At 42.3% G+C, this 27436-nt stretch overlaps 1 protein-coding gene across 1 annotated transcript; it reads left to right on the forward strand.

Moving 5' to 3' along the window:
* The first annotated feature begins 1119 nt into the window (after positions 1-1119).
* Positions 1120-16224, forward strand: GCM1 (glial cells missing transcription factor 1). The gene is made up of 5 exons (XM_058553925.1): positions 1120-1319; positions 10611-10863; positions 11931-12043; positions 13110-13238; positions 14766-16224. Exons 1-5 carry the CDS (start codon positions 1245-1247, stop codon positions 15498-15500), a joined length of 1305 nt encoding a protein of 434 aa, XP_058409908.1. The 5' UTR covers positions 1120-1244; the 3' UTR covers positions 15501-16224.
* The last annotated feature ends 11212 nt before the right edge of the window (positions 16225-27436 follow it).

Consider the following 27436-nt stretch of genomic DNA (forward strand, 5'->3'; position numbering starts at 1 on the left):
TTTCATCTGCAAAATGCTTCATTTTTTCCTCAGAATAGAACTCCTTCTCTCTTTTTCCTTCCTCCCTCCCTCCCTCCCTCCCTTCCTTCCTTCCTCCCTTCCTTCCTTCCTTCCTTCCTTCTTTCCTTCTAAATCTCCTTTAACCAACTATAGCTATAAACTAGAGCAGTACTTCTCATGGGGGAAAGTAGTGAAGTTTGCACAAACATTTTTGAATATCTATCGTTTACGTAATACAATTTAATCAAAGTAAAGTGGTACAGAATTTTCTTGTGGGGGGCAGGGAAAGTGAGATTGCTAAGATAAAGTCAGAAAGTCTTGAAGGGTGCTTTGAGTTGAACAAAGTTGAGAAACACTATTTTAGAGCGGTAGTTCTCAAACAATTTTTCCCCCCCAGGGGACATTTGGCAATGTCTGGAGACATTTTTGGTTGTCACAACAAGTAGGAGTAGGTTGCTACTAACATCTCATGGGCAGAGACCAAAGATGCCATTAAACATCCTACAATGCACAAGAGAACCCCCACAACAAATAATCATCAGGTCCAAAATGTCAATAACGCCAAAGTTTTAGAGGAATCTGATATGAGGATATCATTTGATAATATTTGAAGATATAAAGTGCACACTGGACTTATTAAGGAGACCAAAATTAATCCCTACGGCAATTTGGATTTTAAAAAATACTTCTAGATGCATCTGGTTGTGATGTTTCCCTCTTGTAACTTTAACCACACGTTAGCTAATATATGAAGGCATTTCTGCGGAAAGAACTCCAAGCCAGCTCTCCCTCCCGCCCCAACACAGGTATATGGAGGGAAAGGTCCTAACAACTGGTTACAGGTGACAACAGTCCCTACCAAGGCCTTCACAACCTGGGTCTGGCAATGAGAAAGGAAGCACAAACCCGAGGGTGAAAGCCACGATCACCGTGCTTCCGATTCCCGATGGTCAAGCTTTATTTCTGCAAGACTGCTAACAACATCTACGTTTTGTTTTTGTTTGTATGTTGGTGCTTGCAGAAATGTCAACGAAACAGGTTTTTCTGGCAGACAAGCACTGATTTTGATCTCTTTAACAGTCAGTATTACTATCATTTGTTTTTCAGTGTCAGAAAACAGTCTCCTGGTCTAAGCTGCTTGAGTGGACTGATCCAACCGTATTAAGGGCCTTTGAGAACCAAATTCTCAGGCACTTCTGAGGGGAGTTCAATAGACGGACACCTGTGGGTGACCTGACTTTATTATGGAACCTGAGGACTTTGATTCTGAGGACAAAGAGATACTAAGCTGGGATATTAATGATATGAAACTACCACAGGTATGTACTTGCTATAAAACTCTGCCTTCAGCATTTGCGACCCTCAACAATTCCCTTCCAGATCTTAGCAAGTTAATAGTCAAGGCTTCAGAGCATTCAAACAACTTCCAGTAAAAACATTCTTCAAATGCCAAAAACAGAGATCTGGAAGGTGAGGTCTGGAAGGTAAGATCTGGAAGGGAATTGTTGAGGGTCCCAAGTGGGGAAACTCCTCTCCTCCAGAACTGCAGCTGGACATCTGACTGGGGAATTTTAAGAGGAGATGCCAAGACCTATGACTTGAGCAAGGCTTTGCCTACCAGACTCCCCCAGTTATAGACTAAAGCAAAGAAAATGCCACTTCCCTTCTCTTTCAAAGTTGGCTTGGCTCAGGTCGCACCCACCCTGGCTAGCTAGTAGGATAAAATCCATGATAATGTATTTGCCTATAGAATGACTCTGCATAACGCACAAGTTTTTATACAATCTTATTTGCTGTAGTAACGGTTTTCAACTAAATCCGTAACTGGAATGTCCAAATGATAGTGCTCTTGTGGGATAGCATGCTCATCCAGAACTTTTGTAAGGACTACACAGTGCACGCACACTGCTGCTTTCCAGCTATAGAATGACTTTCATTTCATGTTTTCTTTGCCTTCATTTTTGGCAATTGACTTTTTAACTCTTATTTTGGTAGAAAACATTAGTTGTTTAAAACTGACTTCCTTGACCTCTGTTTTTGGCATTTGAAGAATGTTTTCACTGGAAGTTGTCTGAAAAGGTAACTAGGAAGGCTAAGACTGGAGACCACCAGTACCATGTAATGAAAAGGTTGAGCTAGTCTGCCTGATTCTGGGGAACAAGAAATTTGAGTTATCCCAAGCAGGGGAGAAGGAATGGAGGTTGCACAGTCTTGATTTATAACCATTCCTGATTTCACTCTAATGAAGACGTCCAGATCATTCCAAATTTCACTCCAATGAAGATTTTCTTTTCTCTTTATGTTTCTCCTTAAATTCCCGCCTACATTCTCTCTTGGTAGGTCTTGGGAGAGCTGGAGGATGCAAAAGCTGCCCCACTTTCTGTTCCTTTAAGGATGGTTAAATACGCCACAGCTAGATCGTGCAATATCCATGCCAGGGATTGGTGTTTGTAGTTGCTCGTAATTGGTATTACAATTATTATAGCTGGTTTAGGGAAAACTTGAAGGTAAATTTTAATTACTCCTGGCTCAGGGACCCATACTTCCCCCTATTCCTAATTTCGTGATTGCAGTCCCCAGATAGAAGCCGGGCAGCCTCAAAATCAAGAGCTGAAGTAAGCACGGAGAAGACTTTGCAATGTCGCACCCCAGAGCAGGTGCTTTCGACACGTTCTGAGAACCCCTGAAATGGCGGGCGACACTGTGTACTAACATGCATTTTTTCTGGGACAGAAGATCCATATCAATTATCAGATCTGTAGGTAAAGAAAGGGAGAACCACTTTCCTGGAGGGAAACTCAGGGCTCATAAAAGTTCATGTTCCAACAGGAATTTCCAGAAATAGAAGCATTCTCAGCTACCCAAGATGCTAAACTGAGAAATTTATGACAAAAATACACATTCAGTTTTGGAAATATACCGCTTAGAGTTCACAGAAAAGGTTTGATTGCCCATAGAAATAGCCAAGTGCCCTTCAATTTGTTAATTATGCTAGAGAAATGATTAAAAGTGCAAATATCCCTTAATATTTTCTGAGCAGAGACAACACCATCCTCATCTGGGTTTATAGTGGCTCTGGAATTATATCAAGACCCAGCTGAGGTGAAAAATAAAAGATCTTGGAAAGATTTCCAAAGATAATGGATTTTATATTTTGTGAGCACTCCTCAAGGCAGAGTGGTGGGTGGACCAGGAGGAACACGGGGCTTGGAGACCAAGCCCTGGCTTTGAATTTCCACTTCTGCCTCTTTTTATTGTAGAGACTCGGGGAGTCGATTTCCCTTTCTGACTCTCTTTCCTCTTCTGAAAATGAGGTGGTTGCACTAAATACTCTCTTGGGTACCCTTTTAGTTCTAATAGTCTAAGATTCTGTGACCTGAGATTTGGAAGGTGGCCTACATTCTAGAACTGTCTGCCCGGTGCCTACCACAGTGCCTGGCCTGTATTAAACAACAAACAACAAATATGAAATTCCTTAATGAATTGCCCTGTTGCTTATAGTCTGTGTGACTGTAAACAATCGTTTTTTTTAAGTCTTAGTCACCTCCTCTGTGAAATTAAAATAGTAATTTCTTATATACTCCACGTACATCTCTAAGTTGTTTAGAGCAGTGTTTCCCAAAATGTGGTCTGTGGAATATAAGTTACATGGAATTTTAACGGGTGTTGTAAAGAAAGGAAAAAAATACTTTGTTCAACAAAGTGAAACAGATTTCTTTACTGCAGACTTGGAGACTTTCTCACCATCTGTGCATTGGTGGCTCTCCCAAGAGGAGGCCATGTTAGGCAATGTTGCTCTGACTTATTTTTGTCCATGGAGCCTTCTTTTCATGGAGCCACTCAGACAATTAATGTTCCTCAGACCACCTGTTTGGGCTTAAAAAATGTGGTTTAAAGGATCAAATGCAGTGGCTTGTTGTTATTATAAACTTCCCAATTTCATTCTCTGTTCCATTCAGACAAAGAAGTTACAGTTTATCTTTCATAATTTTATATTCTTGCCAGGGTTACTACTGCAACACATGGGCAAATCCTTCAACTTGTAGACAAATTCCTTCCCTGTTAATCCACTCACATGCTTCAAGTTTCAAGATGGGCACCTGAATGCTAATTGCATTCTGGTCCTGGAAGCTCCATATCCCTTTATACAGCTCAGATACATCAAGATTTATGGGTTAATTTTGGCAACAGTGAATGGTGATGTCCCCATTAGGACATTAAGCATTTTGAGTGACTGGAATGTGCCAGGCTCCAGGATTCAGGAGCCATTAAGCTGTTACGTTCATGGAAGGACTCATGATCTTCCGGGCTAACAGAACAAGATCAGTGCTCAGATAGAGAATCAGTGGCCATACAGAAAAATCTGGGAGGTACTTGACAGAGGGAGTATGTTATTCAGCATGACTCAGGCACGGGGAGCAAAGCAGAGCATCTGGCAAAGGGCTTTCTCTGGAGAGGTGCATTGTAAAACGTGAGAGGATTAGGGCAGGTGAAGGAAGCAGACAGGCAATGAGGGCAGAGCAGGGCACCAAAGCCTGAGGGCTATTCAAAGTCAACATTTGAGGGAGCTTGTGCACAGGTGTTCAGCAAGGAGATTTGGAAGGCTACTGGCTGGAAAGGTGGTTTGGAAGCAGGCTTCCTAAGAGGATTCGATTATGTTATAGGCAGTGGGAAGCCATTGGGCTTATTGGGCTGGAAAGTGTCGTGATCAGATCCAGGGCGTAGCGTCTACTTGCCCTCGCTAAATCGTCCCTCCCGTGTCTTTGTTTCATGTTTGTTTCCTCCTTCTTTCAGCTGCATAGATGTTGTTATAAATCTTCATTTCACTTGTTTCTGGTCACTCCTCTAACTTGTGGTTATTTTGATAGCGTATCTCTTTAATCCAGCCCCCAGGGAGCCAGCCAGAACTGCGGGCACCTAATTTACTCAAAGCCATCATTGATAAACGTCTCTATTCCAGGCCAATGTAACACACCACTGTTGCTTTCCCTTCCTATTCCCCTTTAACTACATTTGCATTTTTAAAGTTCAAATATAGTTGCTTTAGGGATTGCTTGGTCCAAGCAGCAAATGTCTGGTGTTGGTTGAGATTTACTTTCATTAAAAATGTTCATTACTTGGTCCCAAAAAGTGTCACACTCTCATTAATACTGATTGTAATACTTGAAAGCCTGAATCCCTAAGAAACCTCTTGTTTTTTTCTAGTTGAAAATTGGGTAGATAATCAGTTCCTTTTTCTCCTAAATATTAGCCACTTCAGCAGGGAGGTGAGAGCACCCACTCTGTTCCTAACACCAGCCAGTTTCTGTAAGCAGAAGCACAGGGTGTTCCAGTAGCACCACAACAGACAAACACCCTGAATCATTTTGTTCGTAAGCTTGAGCAGTTTTCAGATTAAACCCATGGCCAAAGTCACCCTGAGTCTTTAACTCACAAAATTCCAAGGTTTAAGTACATTTTTCTGAGAAAACATAAAAATATATATAGGCTAAACGTAAATACAGACCAACCCAAAACCTGGTGAGTCAACCACAAAGAGGCCACAGCTTCGATTAGTTAATTCCTGGACGATGGTTTAGGCAACAAAATTTCCTTTGCCTCAAACTTATGAGCAAAGGTGAATCTTTGAGCTCTTACTGTGAATTCATGTGGCTAACTGTAGTCAGAAGGAGCCAGTTGTAGTAATCAGATGTGTCTTGGTGCTAAGGAGCTAACAGGTAAACTAGATTCTGGATTCCTTGTCAATTATTATCCAACTGCCTGATCAAGTCATGTTGTTGTTGGTCTGACCGGGACACTCATGACTTGTCCTCTTCGTCCAGCGTTCTCCTTGATCTCAAGGTCTTTTGAACTTCCTGGGACAGCTCCACCTATGTGGGCCCCCCTGATCATTGGGTCCCCCACTGTTGGGGCCAGAATTCTGCTACCTTGTCCTTCTGGTGTGATGGCGATGTGAATATTACTGCATCTGTGGTAGCACAGACTCGTCTGGGTGTCCGCCAGCAGATCCCTTGCTTGGTAGAGTGGGAGAGGGAAGGGAGAAGATAAAAGAGAAGTAGGTAATGGAGAGAGTTTGAAAGCTGGGGTGCTCTGGCCCACGTTAGTGTTGTCTGAGCAAATAAAGAACTTTTTGTCTTGAATCTTGACTCTTTAACAAAAGTAGGGGGCCGGCCTGGTGGCGTAGTGGTTAAGTTCACGTGCTCTGCTTCGGTGGCCCAGGGTTCGTGGGTTTGGATCCTGGGCACGGACCTATACCACTCATGCTGTGGCAGCAACCCACATACAAAATAGAGGAAGATTGGCACAGATGTTAGCATATCAAGGAAAAAGAGGAAGATTGGCAATGGATGGTAGCTCAGGGTGAATCTTCCTCAACCAAAAATACCCCAAAAACAAAAAGATCCCCCCCCACACACACAAAAAACAAAGGTAGGAAACTGCAGGATTAGCCTAAGGAGTAATTCTTGAGTTACCTCAAAAGAAATTTGTTGAATTGAATTTCTCCCTTTGATAACACTGGAGTTTGATTTCCAGCTGGCTCAGAATAGATAAGTTCCTGAAAAGTTGTATGTAGATCAAAATGCTGGTTGAATTTTTTTCTGTGTTCCATAAGTAACATCTAATTTTTTCCCTCTATGTGATTTGCTTAAAGGTGTATCTGTTTGCTGTCCCTGCTTTATTTGGCAATATTTATTTATAAGGAATTAATAAGCTATTCTTACCATTAAAGAAAACCTGGCAGATAATTGCTTTATATGAGAATGGACTGTATCCCAAGTGAATATCACTTTTAATATGATAACATGATAATGTGGATATTTTTGATAACTTATTTCAGAATTTTTATTTTAATTTATTAGTTTTATGTAGTAGTATATAGTCAATTCTTAAGGTACCCTATTAAAACTTCAAGTAGTTAAGTAAATTAAAATGAGGAGAGGATAAAGCGTGCTCTGTGATTGCAAAGAGTTTCAAAGATTTTGAGTGAGTTAGAGGATTAAGTCTCTTAGTAAAAAAATATACAGAAGTCATAGAAATATTAATTAACCCCCCAATGATGTTACCCATGAGATTATAAAATATAAATTAGTTAGATTTACATGTTGGAAACCTTGAGAATATTCCCTTTAAATTATAAACTTCTTAACCAAGAGGAAAAACAAAGAGTTACTCATGAAAAGTTAGAAATTAAAATAAACAAAAGACCTGAAAAGAAGAAAATATTTTATGGAGATTCGCTAAACAAGATTAAGAAATGATTATTCTTCCTCTTTAACTTTTACCTCTCTGGGGCCTTAAATTTACAAGGCTTTCAGAGATCACTATCATTCATTTGACACCCAGGTTCCTTTGCATTATTGGAATCTGGGTTTCCTCTTAATTTCAATGTCAAAAGATGTCAAAGATCCCAAAAACTGGGTGTAAATAAACAGCCAAGGGAATATCTTGATGTCAACATATTTCTCTTAGTAATTTTCTCAAGTCCATATGTTGTCAAAATTATTACTGCTATTAATAGAACTGGAAAACTAGGGTGCCAGGGAGGGACTGTTGAAAAAATAAGTCTTAAAAGATGGTGGAATGGAGAACATATTGTGGACCCTGACACAAACCTTAACAATGTTAAAATAATTGAAAACACACAGAGTGTTCTCCAATTACAATGGAATCAAACTAGAAATTAACAACAAAAGACAACAAGAGAATCTGTAAATATATGGAAACTAAACAATGTGTTCTTCAATAATCCATGGGTCAAAGAGGAAGCCTCAAAGGGAGGTCAAAATATTTATTAAACTTAGAGAAAATAAAAAAAAAAAGACAGTGGAGATCTTTTCTTCCTGGGTAGGCAGAGTCTTTGCTTTAACTGGAACATCTGAGGCCGTCTCACAAATACCTTCCCCTCCTCCTGGTTTGGGGGATTTACAGCTCTGACCAGCCTGAAGGAGCTCCTCACCTTTAACACAAGAAAATCTCAGCTTTTCTCCAAGTCCACCTCGCCCATGTCTCTGCTACCCTGACAACTGTGCTTCATATTTGAATAATTCAAATCCACCAGTAGATTTTTACAGTCCAATTGTTAGAAGAAGCTGCACGTTTTAACATTTTAACCTGCATTTTTATTATTACAGAAGATAAAATATTATGCTTTCTATGGCATTTCTGTGACAGAAAACAAGAGAATTGTCTGGAGATGTAGGTCAGAAGGAAGAGAAGAGAAGGTGGGCAGAGAGAGCAGGAGATGGGGCTGCCAGAGCTGTTTTTCTCATCCTGGGACACTGAATCTTCTCCAGCTCAGAATTACCAGGGAACTGAAGGAGAGAGGCAAGGACCTGGAAAAAGTGGACCATGCATTCAGCGTCTTGGCCTGGCCTTGACTCTTTCCCGGACACTCTGCTGTAGCTGCCTGATGAACCAGAGGGGACTTCTCCCCCAGAGGCCACACTCCTTCCTCCCTTCTCTTCTCCAGCAGCTTACCCTTCCCGCACCACAGCAGTTCAGTGCACAGCCCGAAGGGCCAGCCATTGTCGCTGCTCTGAGAAAGAAGGTCCTGGAACAAGAGTTCCACCAATTAAGCTTTTGTTTTATAGGGGCTTGGACTCTTGCCTTGCATTGGGCTTGGCAAGGTTTAAAGCATGAAGCGACCTCTCTGTGGGTTCTCTCTCCGGAAAGCCAGTGGCTCTTACAACCATGTTGTCTGGTTGCGTGTGGCCCCGGATCCGGTAGAGTGACAGCGAACGCTGATATGGAACTTGCTCTGTGCCGGACGCTGTTTTAAATGCTTGTGTGTGTTAACTCGTTCAGTCTTCGTGACATCCCTGTGAGGTAGGTACTCCCGTTACCTCTGTTTTACGGAGCTGGAAGTGGAGGCCTTGAGTTGGCAAACTTTCTGTAAGAGCAAGACAGTAAATATTTTAGGCTTTCTGGGCCATACAGACCAGACTCTGCTACAACTCCTCGCCTCTGCTGTGGCAATGTACCATAGACAACACTTGAATGAATGAACATGGCTTTGTCCCAATAAAACTTTATGTATAAAAACAGGGAGTGGGCTGGATTTAGTCCATGGGCTCTAGTTTGCAGGCCCCAGCTCTTAGCTATTAACTAGTACCACCTCTCATGTACATAAAACCTCTCATTTATATTTCCTCAGAGCCACCTCGGTTCCCATGGCATTCCATTCAAATGACAACTAGCATTATATAAAGCTTACAGTTTACAACACTTCTGCCCTTTACAGTACTTTTTTGAAGTGTGTTTTATCCATGTCCCCATGTTAAAGAAGAGCAAAATGAGGCTTCAGAGACAAAGTCACTTGCCCAGAGTCTTATGTTACAAAGTTTTTTGGCACTTTCTAAACTTGAAATGTAACTCAAGAAACACCAACTTCCCCATGCTGCCTTTCCATCCGGTTGTTGATGTTGCTTTTTTCCTTCTAAAATGTCTTGTCTTTCCTTTCTCATGTTCTACGCTGTGTTTTCTTGTTGGGGAAGCAAAGGAGAGGCACCCTGGTCTCTCCTTCTGGACCTTCTGAAATCTTCTTTTCTGACCTTCTAGAATCTTCTTGATGAAAAATGTTCTTAGATCAGGCCAGATCTCTGGAAGCTGTGGGGATGGGCACAGCCTGACTTTGACTACTGAGACTGCATAATGATTCTTACTCTAACAACTAGGTGAGATCTGTTACACGGAGCATCTGTGCACCAAAGCAGGGCCTAAGGATTGTGGGTGACAAGATCAGTAACTAATATTTATTTAGAGCTCACTCCATGCTAGGTGCTGTGCTAAGTATTTTTTATATATTATCATATTTAATTCCCAGAACCACTCCAGAAGTAGGCAAGTCTCATTATCCTTATTGTACAGATGAAGAAACAGAAGCCCAGAGAGCCAAATAACTTATGCTATCAGGACTGAGTGTCCTGTGTCTCTGACCTTTTAAAGGAGAGCTTAGTTAGATGTTCACGCACAGGGAATAGTACCGGTCCTGGGCAAGAACATAGAAGTTTCCAGTGAAAGTGAACTCTTCCTTTCTCCTCTGCCTTGTTTGAGGCACATGAATATGGGAGTAGAGAAAAAGGAAGAAAATTGCAGAGGAGGAAATGGCTCTCAGAACCCTCCTGCACAGAGCTCTCCAGTCTTCCCAGTGCTTATCTCTGGTGACTTTACATAAACCCTTAGAATTCCCAATAAGGTAACTACCGTGTGGTATGAGACATTATCTCACTACCCCACCACAATGTTTTCCACAGTAATTGTGTAAGAGCACAATAATATTACTTCACCTTCAAAAATTCTTAGTCAGAAATGGTCATAACTCTTATTGTCAAGGGCTAGAGAAACGTCAGCTGGGTAGAACTCAGAGGGGCTGAATGACAGCTCATTTCGGTCCAGAGAGCGCATGTTCGGTAGACACAGCAGTCATGTCAGCACTGCTGTGCTTCGCTCCCAAATCCCACCGTCAGAATTAAGTCCAGATTGGTCTTTGCCGAAAGTCTCTCAGCCAGCTCTCAAGGGCCAAAACAACCTTCACGTCTGTTGACTCCACAGGGATGGACAGTTGTGTTTTCTAGCTGAAAATATAATAATATTCTTTGTGTTTCTATCAGAATGTGAAAAAGACCGACTGGTTCCAGGAATGGCCAGATTCCTATGAGAAGCACATCTACAGCTCGGAGGACAGGAACGCGCAGCGGCACCTGAGCAGCTGGGCGATGCGCAACACCAACAACCACAACTCGCGCATCCTCAAGAAGTCCTGCCTGGGCGTGGTGGTGTGCAGCCGCAACTGCTCTGCCGAAGAGGGGCGCAAGATCTACCTGAGACCTGCCATCTGTGACAAAGCCCGGCAAAAGCAGCAGAGTGAGTGGGGCTCACTGGTACTGGAGAGGAAGCTGACATCCGTTCAGATGCTTCTGCCCAGATGGGCCACTGCCTTCCAGCACATCCCAAGGGCTCAGCCTTCACATTGGAGTGTGGTGGAGACCAAGGCTGTTCCTCTGTAGAACACATCAAGGAGCGGCAACCAGCCCCCTCGTCCCCCATGGGGGACCGCCCAGATGTCACCCATGGGTATCTGCACCACAGATCTGCCGTGCCCAGAGCACCCACCATTAGAACTGTTCCTTTGGGTTAAGGCACCTGAGTCAAGGCCTCTGTTCAAAGGAAGCTGCATCACTTAGGGGCCTCACATTAATTCCTCAGTGCACCCCCATAAAGTTTAAGAGAAAGTTGTTTATCAGATTGCCACCTGACGTCTAGGGGCATGGGTCTCTGAAGGATCTCAGTGAGAACTGTGATCTGGGGTGGGAGCAGTGGGACTCCGTTTGAGATTAGACTCAATTCCATGCCATAATCACATGCTGGAATATTTGCTCATTTTGGTTTTTTATCAGATTCATCGGATTGTGAAATAGATGCATTCAGCATTCCCTGGGCCTTGCCCATTTTAGACCTCAAGTTACTTCATGTTCTTTCCTTGTAATTTGTCTTCAAGACTTGCTCTCAGGGCAGGATCTGGTATCGCTTTCTTATACTTTGTGAAAATTTAGAAGCTGTGTTCTCTCTCCCATGCGGCTTTGCCCCTTGACCCTTAGTTCTAATCATGAAATGAAAGATTTTTTCCTCTTCTCTACAAAGAATTTCAAGTATCAGTAAAGAAGTAGGATGGATTTTCTGCTCAGGAGAGCTCTCCCCTGACCTGTGAACTATCCTGCTCTGTATCCACGTGTGAGACCCATCTGGGCCATTATGGTGGCCAAGCCCCCTAGGGTCAGGAATGATGCCCAGTGGATGGAAGCCCAGAAAACTGTGCCCAGGTGTACTCTCTGCCACCTGGAGTCCAGGCTGAAACTGTCAGGGCTGCACGGGCTCAGGAGTCGGCTGCGGGGCTCAGCTGGGCGTGGTGACCTGCCTTTGCTCTTTTGCAGGGAAACGCTGTCCCAACTGCGACGGGCCTCTCAAGCTGATTCCTTGCCGAGGCCATGGGGGCTTCCCGGTCACCAACTTCTGGAGGCACGATGGACGCTTCATATTTTTCCAGGTTGGATTTGAATTAGATTATATGATACCATTTCTCTTTAATTCAAGAAATGTTTACAGAGTACGAGGAAGGGTTTCACGTAGGAGATGCAGGTGAATGAGAGCCTGCACCAACCCTGAGACACACTCCGGGCGGGTGAGCAAGTATGTGTCCCCTACCCCTCAACAGAGGTGCCGGGAGCTGGGGCCCTCGGAGCGGAGGGGCCGCCTCTGCTCCTGGCCCTTTAGGGGAGGCAGCGCTTAGTAATCTGATCAGCTCGGGCGAGCACAGGGCTGCAGCAGGCGGCAGGCTTCACCGCCTTCAGCAAAGCCCAGACTGAGTACCAGCTCTGACTTCCAACCAGCTCTGTAAACCACACACCTTCCTTTACTCCCCTAAGCCCCAGTCCTCTGAAAAATGTGGGTATTAAGAAGTACTATAGGGACACTGGTATAAACAGTGGTGAAGAGTGGCCTCTGATAGCAGACTGCCTGGGTTTGAATCAGCAGAGTGTTGGTCAACCTGCCCTCAGAAAAGAAAGTGTCCTGATTGGTAGGTTTGCCAATTTCTGTGATGTAACATTCCCACCACGGCTGGTTTCAAGCTCCCAGCCATTTTAACAACCAGCTCACAGAATTCCTGAATGTCTAGCCACCGGCTCTCAGCTCAGCCGACTCCAGCACACTCTGAATCCTAGCTCCCCACTTACTAGGGGAGGTTACCGGGTGGTGGAATCTCTCCATGCCTCAGTCTCCTATTCTGTAAACTGGGGGTGATAATGATAGTCTGGACGTCCCAGGCTTGTGCTGAATATTACATGAGACCGTGTGTAATAAGTGGTACTTGTTATCACTATGAATGTGTCTGTGCCAGGCGGGTGAGGGGCGCCATGGGGAGGAGCCTGGTGAGCAAAGGCAGGTGGGCTGGAAAGTGCATGCTGGGCTTCAGGGGTATTGCAGAGGCTTATCCAGTCTGGTTCCGGTAGTCAATGGCAGCCACACTCAGTCAGATGGCAGGGCACAGGGTGAAACTTGACACACCGTGAAGTACAATTGAGTTATTTATTTCCCTCCTCGTCTCCTTTAAGTCAAAGGGAGAGCATGATCATCCAAAACCAGAAACCAAGTTGGAAGCGGAGGCAAGAAGAGCGATGAAGAAGGCGCAGACAGCGTCTTCCTCCGTCTCCCTAAAGCTGAAGGGAGGCCCAGAGACAAAGGTAACCTTCCCCCGTCTGTTCAAAACCCACGGCAACTTGCCATCTCGACGGTGCGGGCAGCAGATTTCCTGGTCCGTTGCCTCCAGATGAAAGCCAGAAATCAGGCAGGCTCATCTACCAGCAAGCAGCCACCTGAGAAACTGAATCTGAGGTTTTCCTCTTAATTTCTACCATCTTTGTAGCATGCTCTCCACCATAAATGCCATATAATTTTAAAATCATCCTCCCTACTACAATTAAAAAGAGAGACTTGAATTAGTACTTAACCTGTCTTTGGCATTCTGTATTTTGGTTCTGTTGGAATCAAAATTAACTGAAAGGATCTCCACAAAATATTAGCCTGGTGCTTTTTTTCCCCCAAATTTCTATTCTTCCCCTAAACAGATTGTTTCCTCAGCACACTCTACCAAGGTGAAATAACCAGGAAGTTTCTGAGAACAGTGGTCATCTAGGGGGCGGGGGGATGGAGGCTCCTCCCTGGAGCCAAACTGCAATGTGAAGTCCATGGCCCTATGGGCATCATACCGTAAGTTTGCGGGTTTGTCTGCTTAATAGTGATGGCAACTTCTATTCTTTACTGCTGCTCCGTGCTCCGCGTTTATTTTCAGGAGGACAGAGATGGAGCTGGTCTATCCCTGGAGGCTGTACATGTAGCTTACATAGACGATTGTAATTTGAGTCTGTTGTAGGGAAATGTGAGCCCCAGAAACCAGACGGCCAGTCCCTCAGCCCTTCTCCCAGCCGTGGGACAAGTTGAGGGCATTTCCCTCCTCACTCTATCTGGTCACAGTCTCTCCTCCCACATCCTCTTATTAGTCGATAGTCTTACATAAACAACTTAATTCTTAACCAGATTCTTTTCCTGTGACTCGCTGGAGGACGATATACTTCCTCCATTTATAAAAATAAATGTACCACTTCATATCCTAGAGGTCTTATCTATGATTCAACAAAAATCCCATGAGTTCAGAGAAAAGTCTCTTGAGAGAAAAGTCTCAGACCTCAAACAACACTATAAAATAGAAAAGTCAAGGAGGGAAATGATAAGCTTGTGTGTGTGTGTGTGTGTGTGTGTGTGAGAGAGAGAGAGAGAGAGAGAGAGAGAGAGAGAGAGAGATTGAAAGAGAGAGATCCTCTGAGAGTTGTACTGAGTATAATATAAATCTTTGAACCTATAGTTTGATTTTTCTTAAATAACCCCTCACAAGTTTCTCACAAAGGCAGTTAGGCTATCAGATTTGAGTGTGAGGGTGGAACATTTTAAACACACTCGTGTCTCCTCAGAATGGGGGGAGATTCAGCTCTTAGAGGGTAGTAGGCTTTACAATGGACATGGACGCAGCCTTTGCCTCCTTCAGGTCTCGAATGGTTGTGGTAAAACTGCACCGTGTGTTTGTGCGTCAAGAATGGAAGGAATGAGGAAAATCTGACAGAGCGCTTACTGGTACAGAGTAACTCGAGGGTACCTGTGGTGGTTGTGTCGATTTGCTTAACTTATTAACACGAGCTTTTCGCTTTCCTTTCCAGTCTCTTCCAGGGGAAGCGCAAACTTGGGGAAGTTTGCCTTTAACTTGGTCTTTCCAGGAAGGCGTCCAATTGCCTGGTAGTTACAGTGGACATTTAATAGGTAACGCGCCCCAGCAGAAGTCCCTGAATGATTGCTTATCCTTCTCCAAGGGTTATGGTTTGGGGGGAACCACTAATCTGGCAGACCCCACTTCCACCTTGGGCCCCAAGCTCTATGAGAAGTGCAAATTGTCCAACAGTCGGATCTGCAACAGTGGGGACCTACTTCAGCCTGTCTCCGGAGTCTTCTCTGACTACAGTGATCTGCAACCATGGAATAAAAACACTGCTTTGGGGAGAAATCCTCTTAATGACAACTGTTGTCCCAATTACCCTTTTCCTCTGACCAGCTGGCCTTACGACCTCTCTCCTTCCCAGAACTCTTCAGAACCCTTTTTCCAGCAGATTCCAGTGGAACCACCTGCAGCCAAAACTAGCTGTCACCCATTATGGCCAAATCCAGGGGGTGACCTCTATGAAGAGAAGGTGCATGTGGATTTTAACAGCTACTATCCTCCCGCCACATGCCACTCACCTCCGGAAGACCCCTTTCTCCTCACCTACACCTCCCATCCTCACCATCAATATTCGCTGCCAGGCAAGAGTAGCAAATGGGATTTTGATGAAGAAGTGAGGTGCATGAGTTTGGATCACTGCAACACGGAAATGCTTCTAAACCTCTGCCCTCTAAGATGATTCAAACCTGAACCCTTGTGCACTGTGAGTGGGAATATAATTTGGTGCAGCCATTGTAAAAAGTAGTATGGAGGTTCCTCAAAAAATTAAATGTAAAACTACTATATAATCCAGCAATCCCACTTCTGGGTATACATTTGAAGGAAATGAAATCACTATCCTGAAGAGATATCTGCACCCCCATGTTCATTGCAGCATTGTTTGCAATAGGCAAGACATGGAAACAACCTAAGTGTCCATCAGTGGATGAATGGATAAAGAAAATGTGTTATTTTCACACAATGGAATACTACACAGGCATAAAAAATGAAATGCTGCCATTTATGACAACATGGATGGACCTTGAGGGCATTATGCTAAGTGAAATAAGTCAGACAGAGAAAGACAACTACTGTATGATCTCACTTATATGTGGAAAATAAAAAAAACCAAAATTCATAGAAACAAAGATCAGATTTGTGGTTGCCAGAGGCAGAGGATAAAGAGTGGGAGAACTGCATGGAGGTGATCAAAAGGTACAAACTTCCAGTTTTAAGATAAATAAGTTCAGGAGATATAATGTACAGCATGGTGACTATAGTTAACAATATCGTATTGTATATTTCAAAGTTGCTAAAAGAGTAGATCTTAAAAGTTCTCATCACAAGGAAAAAAAATCTGTAACTTTGCGAGGTGATGGATATTAACTGAACATTGTAAAAATTTTGTAGTATATACATATATTGGGTCATTATGTTGTATACCTTAAACTTATACAATGTTATATGTCAATTATATGTCAATAAAATTATATCTCAATAAAACTGGAATAAAAAAGATGACTGAAATCTTTTACAACCACTCAAAAAAACTGTTTTGGGAAATGGCTGAAAGAATTTCCTTAGGAAACAGTTTTCAAAACATAACCACAGATAAATCGGAATCAATCGTAAGCAGAAGGCAGGACTTCTTTCTTTACACCAGTAATCTTTTCAGCCCTTTCTCCTCCATTCTGGTCCTCCCATCCTTAGCGAGGAATGGAAACTGGTTCAACCTGTGGTGGGAAATGTCCTATGCTTTTTTTTTTTTTTTTTCCACATTGTTTGGGGCTCTCAGCAGCTCAGTTGCATTATCTATGGGGTTTTCATTTTCCTTGATGCATATTGAACAGAGCAAAGATGTGAAAAGCCCATCCACCTATGATCTCCTCTACACTTTCTTGGAAACTGAGAATGAGGGAAAGGAGAGAGAGGGTAGAAGAGCTGTGGAGGCACAGAAAGACAAAGATTCTACCACTGGCGTATTGAATCCTTTGTCTGGTGTTAAACACGGGGAAGAGCTTACAAAATAGGTGTTCTCTAGTTGATTTCTAAGACTTGTTGAGACAAAGAATACGACCTAACCTCATTTCATAAAGACAAAGGCAGCAAAATTAAATGGCCACATGAAGAGAAATTCCAGTGGTGACAAATGGTCTCCTCTCTTTTCTTTCTTCCTCTTCCTCACTGTCTTTCCCTTCCATGAGGGCTTAGATTTTGTCTCGTTTATCTTTATTCTAACGTATATGGCCTAACAGTGCCAGCTTCAAAATATGTGCTTGAGAAATGTTTGCTTAGAAAACTTCTTGTGCAATTAACAAGGCTGTAGTTGGGCAGCCCTGTTTGAATGCCAGTTCCTCTCTTCTGCTGAAGTAATTGACAATACAGGTGAGCCTAGGCATAAAATTGGGGAAGAACCATGCAATAAACAAATACTTTCAAAATCAATGATCATTTTTATTTGAATGGTAACAAATGCATATCATATAAAATTTGGCTCCTGGTCTCCTTCTTAACTCAAGATTGACTAGTTTCTTGTCTATTCTTCCAGAAATAACAGATACTTTCTGCATATATGTAAGTGGTGTCATACCAGATTCATTTCCAGCATGGCTTTTGTCATTGTAGGGCACAATTTGGACATCAGATCCTTATAAGGATAAAGGACCACAGCTACCCCATTTTTAATGGTGTATGATACATTCCATGACTGTATTATAATTAATTTAAGTAGTTCTCTATTGATACACATTTAGATTGGTTTGAATCTACTAAATTCTTTTGTCTAAGTGTATAAAATTTATATATTCAGTTTAGCAGAGTTATAAAGTAAATGCTTGTAAAAGCACTGTTTAGGCCAAGATATAGAACTTACTAGCACTCCAGAAGGTCCTCTGCTTGTGGCCCCCGATACCACCCACTCTTAATCACCAGCCCTTTCCTGGATCCCGAAGGTGATCGCTAGGCTGGCTGTTTATATTTTTACTACCTTGATATGTATTACTAAAGAATGGTTTGGTTTTCTTTTTTGGGGGGAACCTAACAAGTAGAATTATATGGTATACCGTAAAAAATTATTGAAGTATAATGTACGTACAGAAGAGTGCACAAGTCATAGCCTACAGCTCGATAAAGTGTCACAACAACCACAGTCCAGCTGCCACGTAATGCACATTCTCTCCTGCCTTGCCTTTTCTGCTCAACGTTGTGTCCATAAAAATCACAATATTGTGATGTGTAGCTGTAGTTTGTTATTTTCATTGCTGCATTAAATTTATTTATTGTCACCTAAAATGCCTTTCCCCCATGCTGTAAGACAGGTGTCTCTGCTTGCTAAAAATTTTGGCTCAAAATTCTAGGAAGTAGTGTTTGATGAAATTCGGCTCCACTTGGAGATCTCCAGGATTTTGTATCTCCACCCTGCACCCTGATCTTGAGTATAAACAACCAACTACAGACCGGTAACCGTTTGATCCAAGGGTTTGAATACAGATTAAAGGTCACTTGTGCAAATGTCTGAACAGACATGAATCTCCTTTACAGTTTCCCAAATGAAAGTTCATCCAGCATTTGTTTATTTCTTTGCAGAGAAGAGAAATTCTTTCCTTCAGAGCATAATCATTATAGTAATTTCATCAGGTGCTTTGTATTCAGGTCATTTCAAGAATGCCTAACTGTTCCCTGAGAACAAGAACTAGGTCTTCAGTTGAAAAATATTAAAATCTACTATAGACTCAGGTATTGTGACGCCCAAGCCTGTGTAACTCACAAAGCCAAGGGCAGGCCCCTGAAAATGCTCGTCCTTACTGTTAAGACACCATGGTCAAAATAACCTAACATTTTCACGGACCCCACAACATGTGGAATTTCAAACTTATGTAATTGATGGAATGCCAGTTCATGTGACAAAATCCAAAGTAGTTTTTAGATTAGGGACAGTCTGGCAGCCACAACTGTCACCAAGAATGGCCTTTAAATTGAATGTTCAAAAGACCAAAAAGGAAAGGAGAGGCTTAGTGTTGCGTAGGCTGTGGGATGAGGCCATGGGCATGGTGGAGATTCCTGGGCCTGGAAGTTCCCCACTGCACTGTGAGCCATCAAGAAACAGCGACTGTCTGGGCAGGAACTTTAGTTTCTATTTGGTCCAAGGCTTTCTGCATATTTCAAACATTTCACCTCTACTAAACTAGGCACACTGCCCTCCCAAACCTCTCTCACTCTAAAAAACTATAATCTTGATATTTATCAGAGCAAGAACAGGTATGTAGTTTAAAAGTCCAGATGGTACCACAAAGCTTATTACAAACAACAGCCATCAGCTCACCCCTTCCCACTCCTGAGTCCTCTTCCCATCACTCCGCTTTTTAACTCTTAGTTGTTTCTTCTCAAACTTGCCTCTATAGTACTAGATCACATGCTTACCACATCTGTTTTTCAATTTTATACGTCTGTTGTTTTCTGATCACAGCTTAGGATTTAGGACACATGTATCCACCTCTTACCCCCAATTTTCCCAATACATTTTAAAAATCAGCTTTACTGAAGTACACCTTACATACAATAAAATTCACTCATTTTAAGTGTACAGTTTTGCGTGTTTTGACCAATGTATACAGTCATGAAACCACACCAAAATCAAGATACTGACCATTGCTATCACTCTGAAAAGTTCTGTCATGCCCCTTTGCAGTCAATCCCCTGCTTGAGTTCCAGCCCCGGGCAACTACTATCTGTTTTGTGTCACTATAGCTTTGCCTTTTCTAAAATGTCATATAAATGGAATCATAACGTTTTTTGTATCTGGTTTCTTTCACTCAGTATAAAGCTTTTTGAGATTCATCCTTGTATGTATCAGTAGTTCATTCCTTTTTACCCCATTATATGGATAGACCACATTTTGCTTATCCACACCCCAGTTGATGGACATTTGGGTTGTTTTCAGTTTTGCCAATTGTGAATAAAGCTGCTATAAACATTCACACACAGGTCATTTTGTGGAATATGGTTTAATTTCTCTTAGCTAAATACCTAGGCATGAAATTGTTTCATCATATGTTAAGTGCACATTTAACTTTAGCAGAAACTGCCAAACTGCTTTTCACAAAATGGCTATAGCGTTTTGCATTCTTACCAGTAATGTTTGAGAGTTCCAGTTGCTTCTTGACCTGGTATTCAAGGTCTTTTCAATTTTAGCCATTCTAGTAGGTATGTAGTGGTATCTCATTGTGGTCTTAATTTGCATTTCCCTGATGACTAATGATATTGAGCATCTTTTTGTGTGTTTATTTGCTATTTTTATATCTTCTTCAGTGAAGTATCTATTCAAATCTTTTGCCCATTTCTTTATTAGGTGATTTCCCAATAAAAAGTTGTAAGAGTTATATATTCTAGATATAAGCCTCTTACCAGATATACATTTTGCAGGTTTTTTTCTTTATATATTCTGGATAAAAGTCTATCATCAGATATATATTTTGCAAACATTGTTTCCCAGTTATTGTGTCCTATCTAATCCAAGGTCACAAAGATGTTCTTCTATGTTTTCCTCTAGAAGTTTTATATTTTCAGCTCTTACATTCAGGTTAGTGCTCCATTTATAGTTAATTTTTATATATGGTATGAGGTAAGGATTGAGGTTCATTTTATTATGCGTGAGGATATTAAATTGTTTCAGCACCATTTGTTGAATCGAAGTTTTATTGCAGTCTTTGGTTAAATGAATATTCAGAGTTCCTGATTTTATGACTGTGTTTACAGCTGGGCCATTTGGTATACTATAATTACATTTCCTGTCTTCGACAACAGTTTGTTTCTCCTGGAGTTGATAATTGTCTCATCTCATTGCTTAACTTTTTAAATAACCAACAATAATTTATCCTCAAACACTGTCCAAACTATAAAAGTCTTTTTCTTTATAGTAACTCATGTTCTTGAAGACAGTCCTCCTAGAACTTTCCATGTCTCCTCAGATGTGTTGAGATTGCTCTCTAATCCTGCTGCTTTGCTGTCTCATGCTGTTTCTCTTCACCAGCATCTTTGGACCTTATCCTCTTCTCTCTCTGGGATTCCACAGCTTTTTCCTTCTTGGTATATTCCCTAGTTTTGATGGAGCACACACTCCTCTAGTTCCCTAAGAAAAGATAGAAAGGAGATACATTTTTTGAGCCCCTGCATGTTGGAAAATGTTTTAATTCTATTCTCATACTTGACTGACAGTTTAGCTGAGAATAGAAGTTTGGGTTGCAAGTAATTTTCATTCAAAAATTTGTAGTTACTGCTCCATTATCTTCTAGCCTCCGGTATTACTGTTGAGAAGTCTGGATGTCATTTTGATTTCTGGTCCTTTGAATGTGACTTACTTTTTCTTTTTAGGAGCTTTTAGGGTATTTTTGTGATTTCTGGTTATCTGAAATTTGATGATAATGAGTGTTAGTGTGGGTCTTTTTTTTATTTTTTGTACAAGGGTGTTCTTGAGGCTTTTAATCTAATTACCCATATCTTTCAGTTCTGAGACATGTTCTTGTATTTTTTTAAAAAATAATTTCCTTTTCTTTCTTTTTCTGGTTCTCTTTTTGGAATTTCTTTCAGCTGAGTATTATACTCAACAAATTTTCATTGAGCATCTACTCGTATACTTGCCCTGGGTACTATGCTCCTGTTGGCTGCTGTACAAGGCAAAATTGCATCAACTATGTTTACTGAGAATTGACTGACTGCAAGAATCACACTTGAGCTTAGACAAAATTATAGTCATAATACCTGACCAAAGGGATCCAAATCTGTTAAGGTCAAGATAAAATACAAATAGAAAAATTAAAAAGGCAAATAAAATGGGAACATGGATACTATCAATTATTATAGCACTAAAATTTATTATCTTTGATATTGTCATAATCCACATGTGTAATCAATAAATATCTTGTTTAGCAGCTGGCTCAATGCGAGGCTTCTAGAAATGCTCAATGTCTATAACTGACATAAAGAAATATCAAAGGCCAATCAGAATCCATGATGGGGACTATTATTCTGACTTTAATAAACGTGTAGTAAGAACAAAATGTCCAATATAGGAACTAGTTCTACTATCTTTGTTTTGTATAAAAACATTAAAGTCTTTGTCATTGAGTTCCAGGTGGCAGACCAAATTTATGCTTTGCTACCTCTTCTTGTCAATAAATGTCAATAATGATGTACAAAAGAAAGAATGAGCTCATGAGCCGAGAGAACATAGGGAGATAATAAGTGCATAAGAAATGTCAACAAATTTCTGGGAGAAGGGAATTGTATGGCGTATGTATTGACCTATACTGAGGAGGTGCAAAGAGGTGAAATGGAGGAGGCAGGACTCTGGAGAAGCTGTGGGCTTGATGTCACCGAGCGGAAGGGTAGGAATGAGGAAGGATGCGGACGTTGAAAACAGAGCCAATGCTTGAAGGTCTTTCTACAGATCAGCTGCTACCAGTTAGGCTCTCTCCCAGCAGGCATTCATCCAAACGTGTATCCTAGGGAGTAAAAAACTAAAAAAATAAAATAAACATCAGACTAAGACTCGTCTCAAAAGAAATTGAATTAACTATTCTAGGAGAACTAGGGCTTCTACCAGGGTGCTTGTTCCCAGAATAAAACACTTCTCAGCCTTGCCTTTTGGGGGCCAAGGTCTAAAGGCACAGGGTCTAAAGTGAATGCTGTTTGGCGTTTGATTTCGATGCTAGAAACTTAAACGCACAGATAAGGAGAGAGAATCCTTGCCTGCTATGTGGCCCTGCAGTGAGCTATTTACACAGATAGTCACTTAAAGAGTATTCATTGAGTTCCAACTTTCAAAATTAACCACAGACGAAATGCAGAAGACCTCATAAAAGTTACAGCACAGAATGTAACTGTTGTAAAGGTGTAGTTGACGGGTTAAAGAGGAAAAGAAGTGGAGGAGAATTTGGGTGGGTCGTTTATATCCTTGTGTGGAAGGGAATCAACAGCTGCTGACTGACGTCGATGGAATAATAAGAATGGTGGTTTAATACGTTATGTTAAGTTTCAAAGATATCTACTAGAAGCATGGAGAGTAATCGTATAACAACATATGACCAAGAAAAGTCAAGAAGAGGAAGGTGGAGGGGAGGGAAAAGAATGAGGGCTCAAGTGAGCTAAAACCTCATTTTTCATTCTGGAGGATCGATAGATATCCAAATTTGATAATCTAAGAAGTAGAAGAATAAGAATATGATTTAGAATTATGAGGGTAACCTCTGAAAAACCAAAACCTGGTTTAAAGTGGTTGCCTCTTGGAGAAGCTTCGGGAGTGGTGGTGCTTTTCAGTATAAAGCCCTTGCATATAATATTATATATTTTTTACCATGTACAAATGTTATTCTGATTGAAAAATTAAGAATAACAAATCAAATAAAAAGCACTAAATGAACTTCTCATAATGTAAGTTTGTCACAAGTACTTTCCATCTACTTCTACTGTTTCATCATACATGATTCATAACGTGTGTTTGTTACGAGTCATAACAGCTGTGCTTTGACTCTGTAGGTTTCTACTACTGCTACATTAGCTGGTCCGGAAAGGTGCTAAAGGGCCCTCCATTTGAGGGAGGGCTTCTCTTTTCATTCATAGGCAAGATTTAGTCAGGAAATGGGTAAATGGAGAGGAATGAGCTCAGAGAGGCAAGTGAGAAGACACCCCTGGCAGGGTCAGTGGAGTCGAGTGGGGAGTGAGAGCAGTTGGTTTAGGTGTTGCCAGCCTGTAAGTGACCTTGACTCCAGACAGTGACTCAACAGCCACTACTTTCCTTAGTCAACCAGCTCCTACTAGTAGGGGTCAAAGTTAAACTGGACCTGGACATCAGGGCTTGGTTGGAAGGTGAAGATGAGTGTCTTGGTGGCTAACTGGGTCCTTCCAAGCTCACAAGATGAGTGACAGAGGAAGACCATTCAAAAATAAGGTGAGGGGAGGACTGAGGGAGATGAATTGGAGGATAAATAATTGCACTTGTGATTGAGGAAAAAAGGATGGGATGAATTTAAAACCAGAACCAGCTCCCAAACGTTTATTCTGATGTTCAAAACGGAAAGAGTAATTATCCAGCTTCTAACCAGAATCCCTCTCTCACAAGTAGAGCATTGTCCTATAAGAACAGGAGAAGGCCTCTGGCCCTGGGTGATTTCAGTGGTTTATTCTCCATCCTGCAAATGTTTACATAGAGGCCACCTCCAGAACAGTTTTTCCTTGACCAGGAGAGAAGAAACATATCCCACGGGTTTCTTTTCCTAGCTACTTTTTGCCCTGCTGAGAAAAAATTATTTTGGAAATTGAAGCGTCCTCTGATAAGCCTTGGGGTTTTTTATCTAACAGTCACAGAGAACTTGTGTAAAATAAAATACGAAGATTGGACAGTAACCTGGAGACACAAGGTTCTTTGGGCTGACGCAGGGTGAGATATAAAGGCCTGTGAGCTCTAGTTCCTTCACTCTCCTTTTGTGTGACTTCATGCTGGCACACAATTTTCTTGTGTACACAATGGGAACAGCACACTGTCTTCTTTTCTCTGAGAGAGTAGGTAGCTTGTATCTAGTTCTGCATCAGCTGAGGCTCTTCATATGCCCTCAACAGCCCTTCCAAGGTCTGTCCTTTTCCCACCCCTTTGGATCCATTTGGTTTTGCTCTGGTTCTGGGAGATGGAGAGCATTCCTTTGAGGAACTGAAGTCCATGAGTTGTTGAAACTCCATTCTGAGATGCTGAAAGTTTTTCATGAAGGCTGAGAGAGAAGGTTAAATACTCTGATACTTCATATTGAGAGTGTAGAACGTGCCAGACATTGTGCCAAATTTTTTCTATACATTACTTTATTTAATCCTCAAAACGATGATGTAGAAAATGTTATTGTCTTCATTTCAGAAACAAGAAAACTGAGCTCCAAGTTCTTAAGTAACTTCCAAGGCTACCCAGGAGACAGTATTGAGAGAGGGTTAGTTAAGAGTGTAAGACTTCCTGGGGGGTGGTGGAATGGGAAGATATTGGTCAAAGGGTACAAACTTACAGTTAGAAGATGAATAAGTTCTGGGGATCTCATGCACGGCAGTTGAGGTAGACTTGAGCACAAACTGCTAAGGTGACTGACCATCCCTGACACCGAAGCAGGTGAGCCTCAGGCACACCTGGGTTACACCTGCCACCCAGCACTTAGGGACTCAGGGACTGCGACTGGGCACTCACACCATCCAGCGACATTTACTGAGGCTCCACCCTTTGGGCTTGGCAAAGCCCACTCTGCAATATTCCATGGTGTCCCTAAAGTTCCCGCGCATACGTACATGCCTTTGCATATAGTTGTCATTTTGTCTCCATCAGCCTGTCTCATCAGAGCAGTTGTGGTTTCTCCTGCTGGATTTTATTGGTTCTGTGTAGCAAAAGCTGCCAGGGCTTACCATAGGATAGTGACACGGCACTTTGGGCTGAAGTGATGAATTCTGGGCCTGGATGTGGAAACATGCTTTGCATGAGCAGAGGTCAAAAGGCTGACTTCAAATGATAGCTTCCATAGAAATGCTTGGCATTTCTTAGAAACCATCAAAGCCTGGCATTGTTGGCATGGCTAAGTAATTGCATTGCAAACAAAGAACTCTTTGAAGCTGTCTCTCTCTTTGGCTTCTGGTTTCTCTGGCTGAGCCACATCATCACAACACAGATGATACCAGCCGGGCAGCTTGCTTTGGGTTACTGACCCTGAAAGATGCTGCTGAGAACCCCACGAAACGCTGGCCCTGAAGATCGAGACCTCTGGGGTGGTCTCACAAAATAAATCGTGTTTTAGGGAAGCTGCCAGGGTGGTGACAAGGTCAGATTTGGGTAAAAGGAGCAGATAAGGATTGAGGACTGAGCAACTGTCCTGGGAAACCTCATGCACCGCTGACTCAGGAGTGTGGCTTCAGCATCACAGAGCGGTAGAAAGGGCACAGGACTAAGAGCTAGATGATTTTGTAGGGGTGGAACTTTCTCCTCTACCCTCTCAGGTCTTTGGCTGGGGCCCTGGAAGTTAAACTGCCAAAGATAGATTAACAGGATAAAAAGATTTATTTCATATGCATATGGAGGGCCTCACAGAAATGAAATGAAAACCCCAAAGAGGTGGTCAGACCCACAGGCTTAAACTAAAAGGGAAATACATTTGTAGAGAAGTGAAAAGATGCAGGAAAAGGTTTTGAGCGTCTTGGGGTGGTAACTGTGGGAATGCAAGTATATGGGGAAACTAATGGAATGCACGGGGTGTCTTAGGAAGGTTGTTATGTAGCTTCCTTGCCATGCCATCTTTGGACTGATGAGTCCAGAGTCCTCCCCAGTGATTGAGTCATTCTGCCCTTCCTGGTATAAGAGAGGGGAGGGGGACACCTTCACAATGGGAAATTTACACCCTATTTTTAGGCAAGTAGGGGGAGGGTAGAGAGTTTCTCTGCACTCTATTGTTCCTCAGTTGCATTCAGCTCAAAACAATCCTTAGGTCAAAGTGGTTCTATTTTGGGGTGGTACATTGTCCCCTTCAATTTCATATAACTTATCGACAGTCTCTTTCCTGCCAGGCCGGAAACAATTTGCGGGCAAGGACCATGTCTGTCTTGCTCACTATTGTATCTCCAGAACCTAGCACAGTGCCTGACCCATTTATTTGACTGCGAATTAATGGATGAACAATTCTAAGCTGCTTGGAGCCTCCGTTCCCCTGTCTGCAAAATGAAGATAATGATCTTGTCTGAGCATCAGTAGACCTCTTCCTACATGGACTTTGCAGTCGAGGTTCTCAGGGTGGGCATGAGAACGAAACAGCATCATCTCTTGTTTTGAAAAAATAGCATAAGTGCAAAAAAAATTTTTTCTTGACTTAAATGGTAGCTCTTCTTCATTTGAATGTTCCCAAGGATTGGCAAGCTATGATGGGGAGGAGATCAAGACACATCGCCGCAAATTACCTATGGGAGTTTCTCATTTTGTCCACTCCTGTGACACGTTTTGCTAGGAGTTTGAAAGGTGTGGATGCACACACAGACACGTACCACTCCTCCTCCTCCTGCTAAGGAAATGCACCGAGGTGAGGATGGCTAGACCAGCAAATGTTACACTCGGAATGCCGCATTCACAAAGGCAGGAAGGACAAGACAAATTAGAAGCCCATTTTTGCACAGCTACAGAACGGAGTTTTTGAAAATGCCGCCTAACGTGATCTCACCTCGGTTCCTTTCAGAACGTTTCAAATGATAGTGGCAAATCTACAGCTTGGTGGAAAACAGTCCTTGGTGGAAGAGTTGGAGTTCGATGTCCTGGATCTTATCTAGGGCACCCTGCCTTTGTCCTTGGGCAAGCCACACTTCTCTGGGCCTCAGTTTCCTCCTTTGATCTTAATGTCTATAAGATGTCTCGGGTCTCTACTGTTTTAAGATGGTAATATCAGCACTAATTTGGATCCACCAAATCCAGGCGCTGCTCCCTCAGGGCATTTCTTCCTCTTCCCAGTGGTGCTGGCATCCCCCACCAGTCAGCAGGGCTAGCACCTGGATCCACTCCCCTGGGGGCTGAAGATGCTTTGTTCATTCAGCTCCCCTGGCCTGAGACCCTGAGTGACCAAGGACGCAGGTAAGAGATGG

This window comes from Diceros bicornis, chromosome 14, assembly GCF_020826845.1.
Source record: "Diceros bicornis minor isolate mBicDic1 chromosome 14, mDicBic1.mat.cur, whole genome shotgun sequence".
NCBI lineage: Eukaryota > Metazoa > Chordata > Mammalia > Perissodactyla > Rhinocerotidae > Diceros > Diceros bicornis.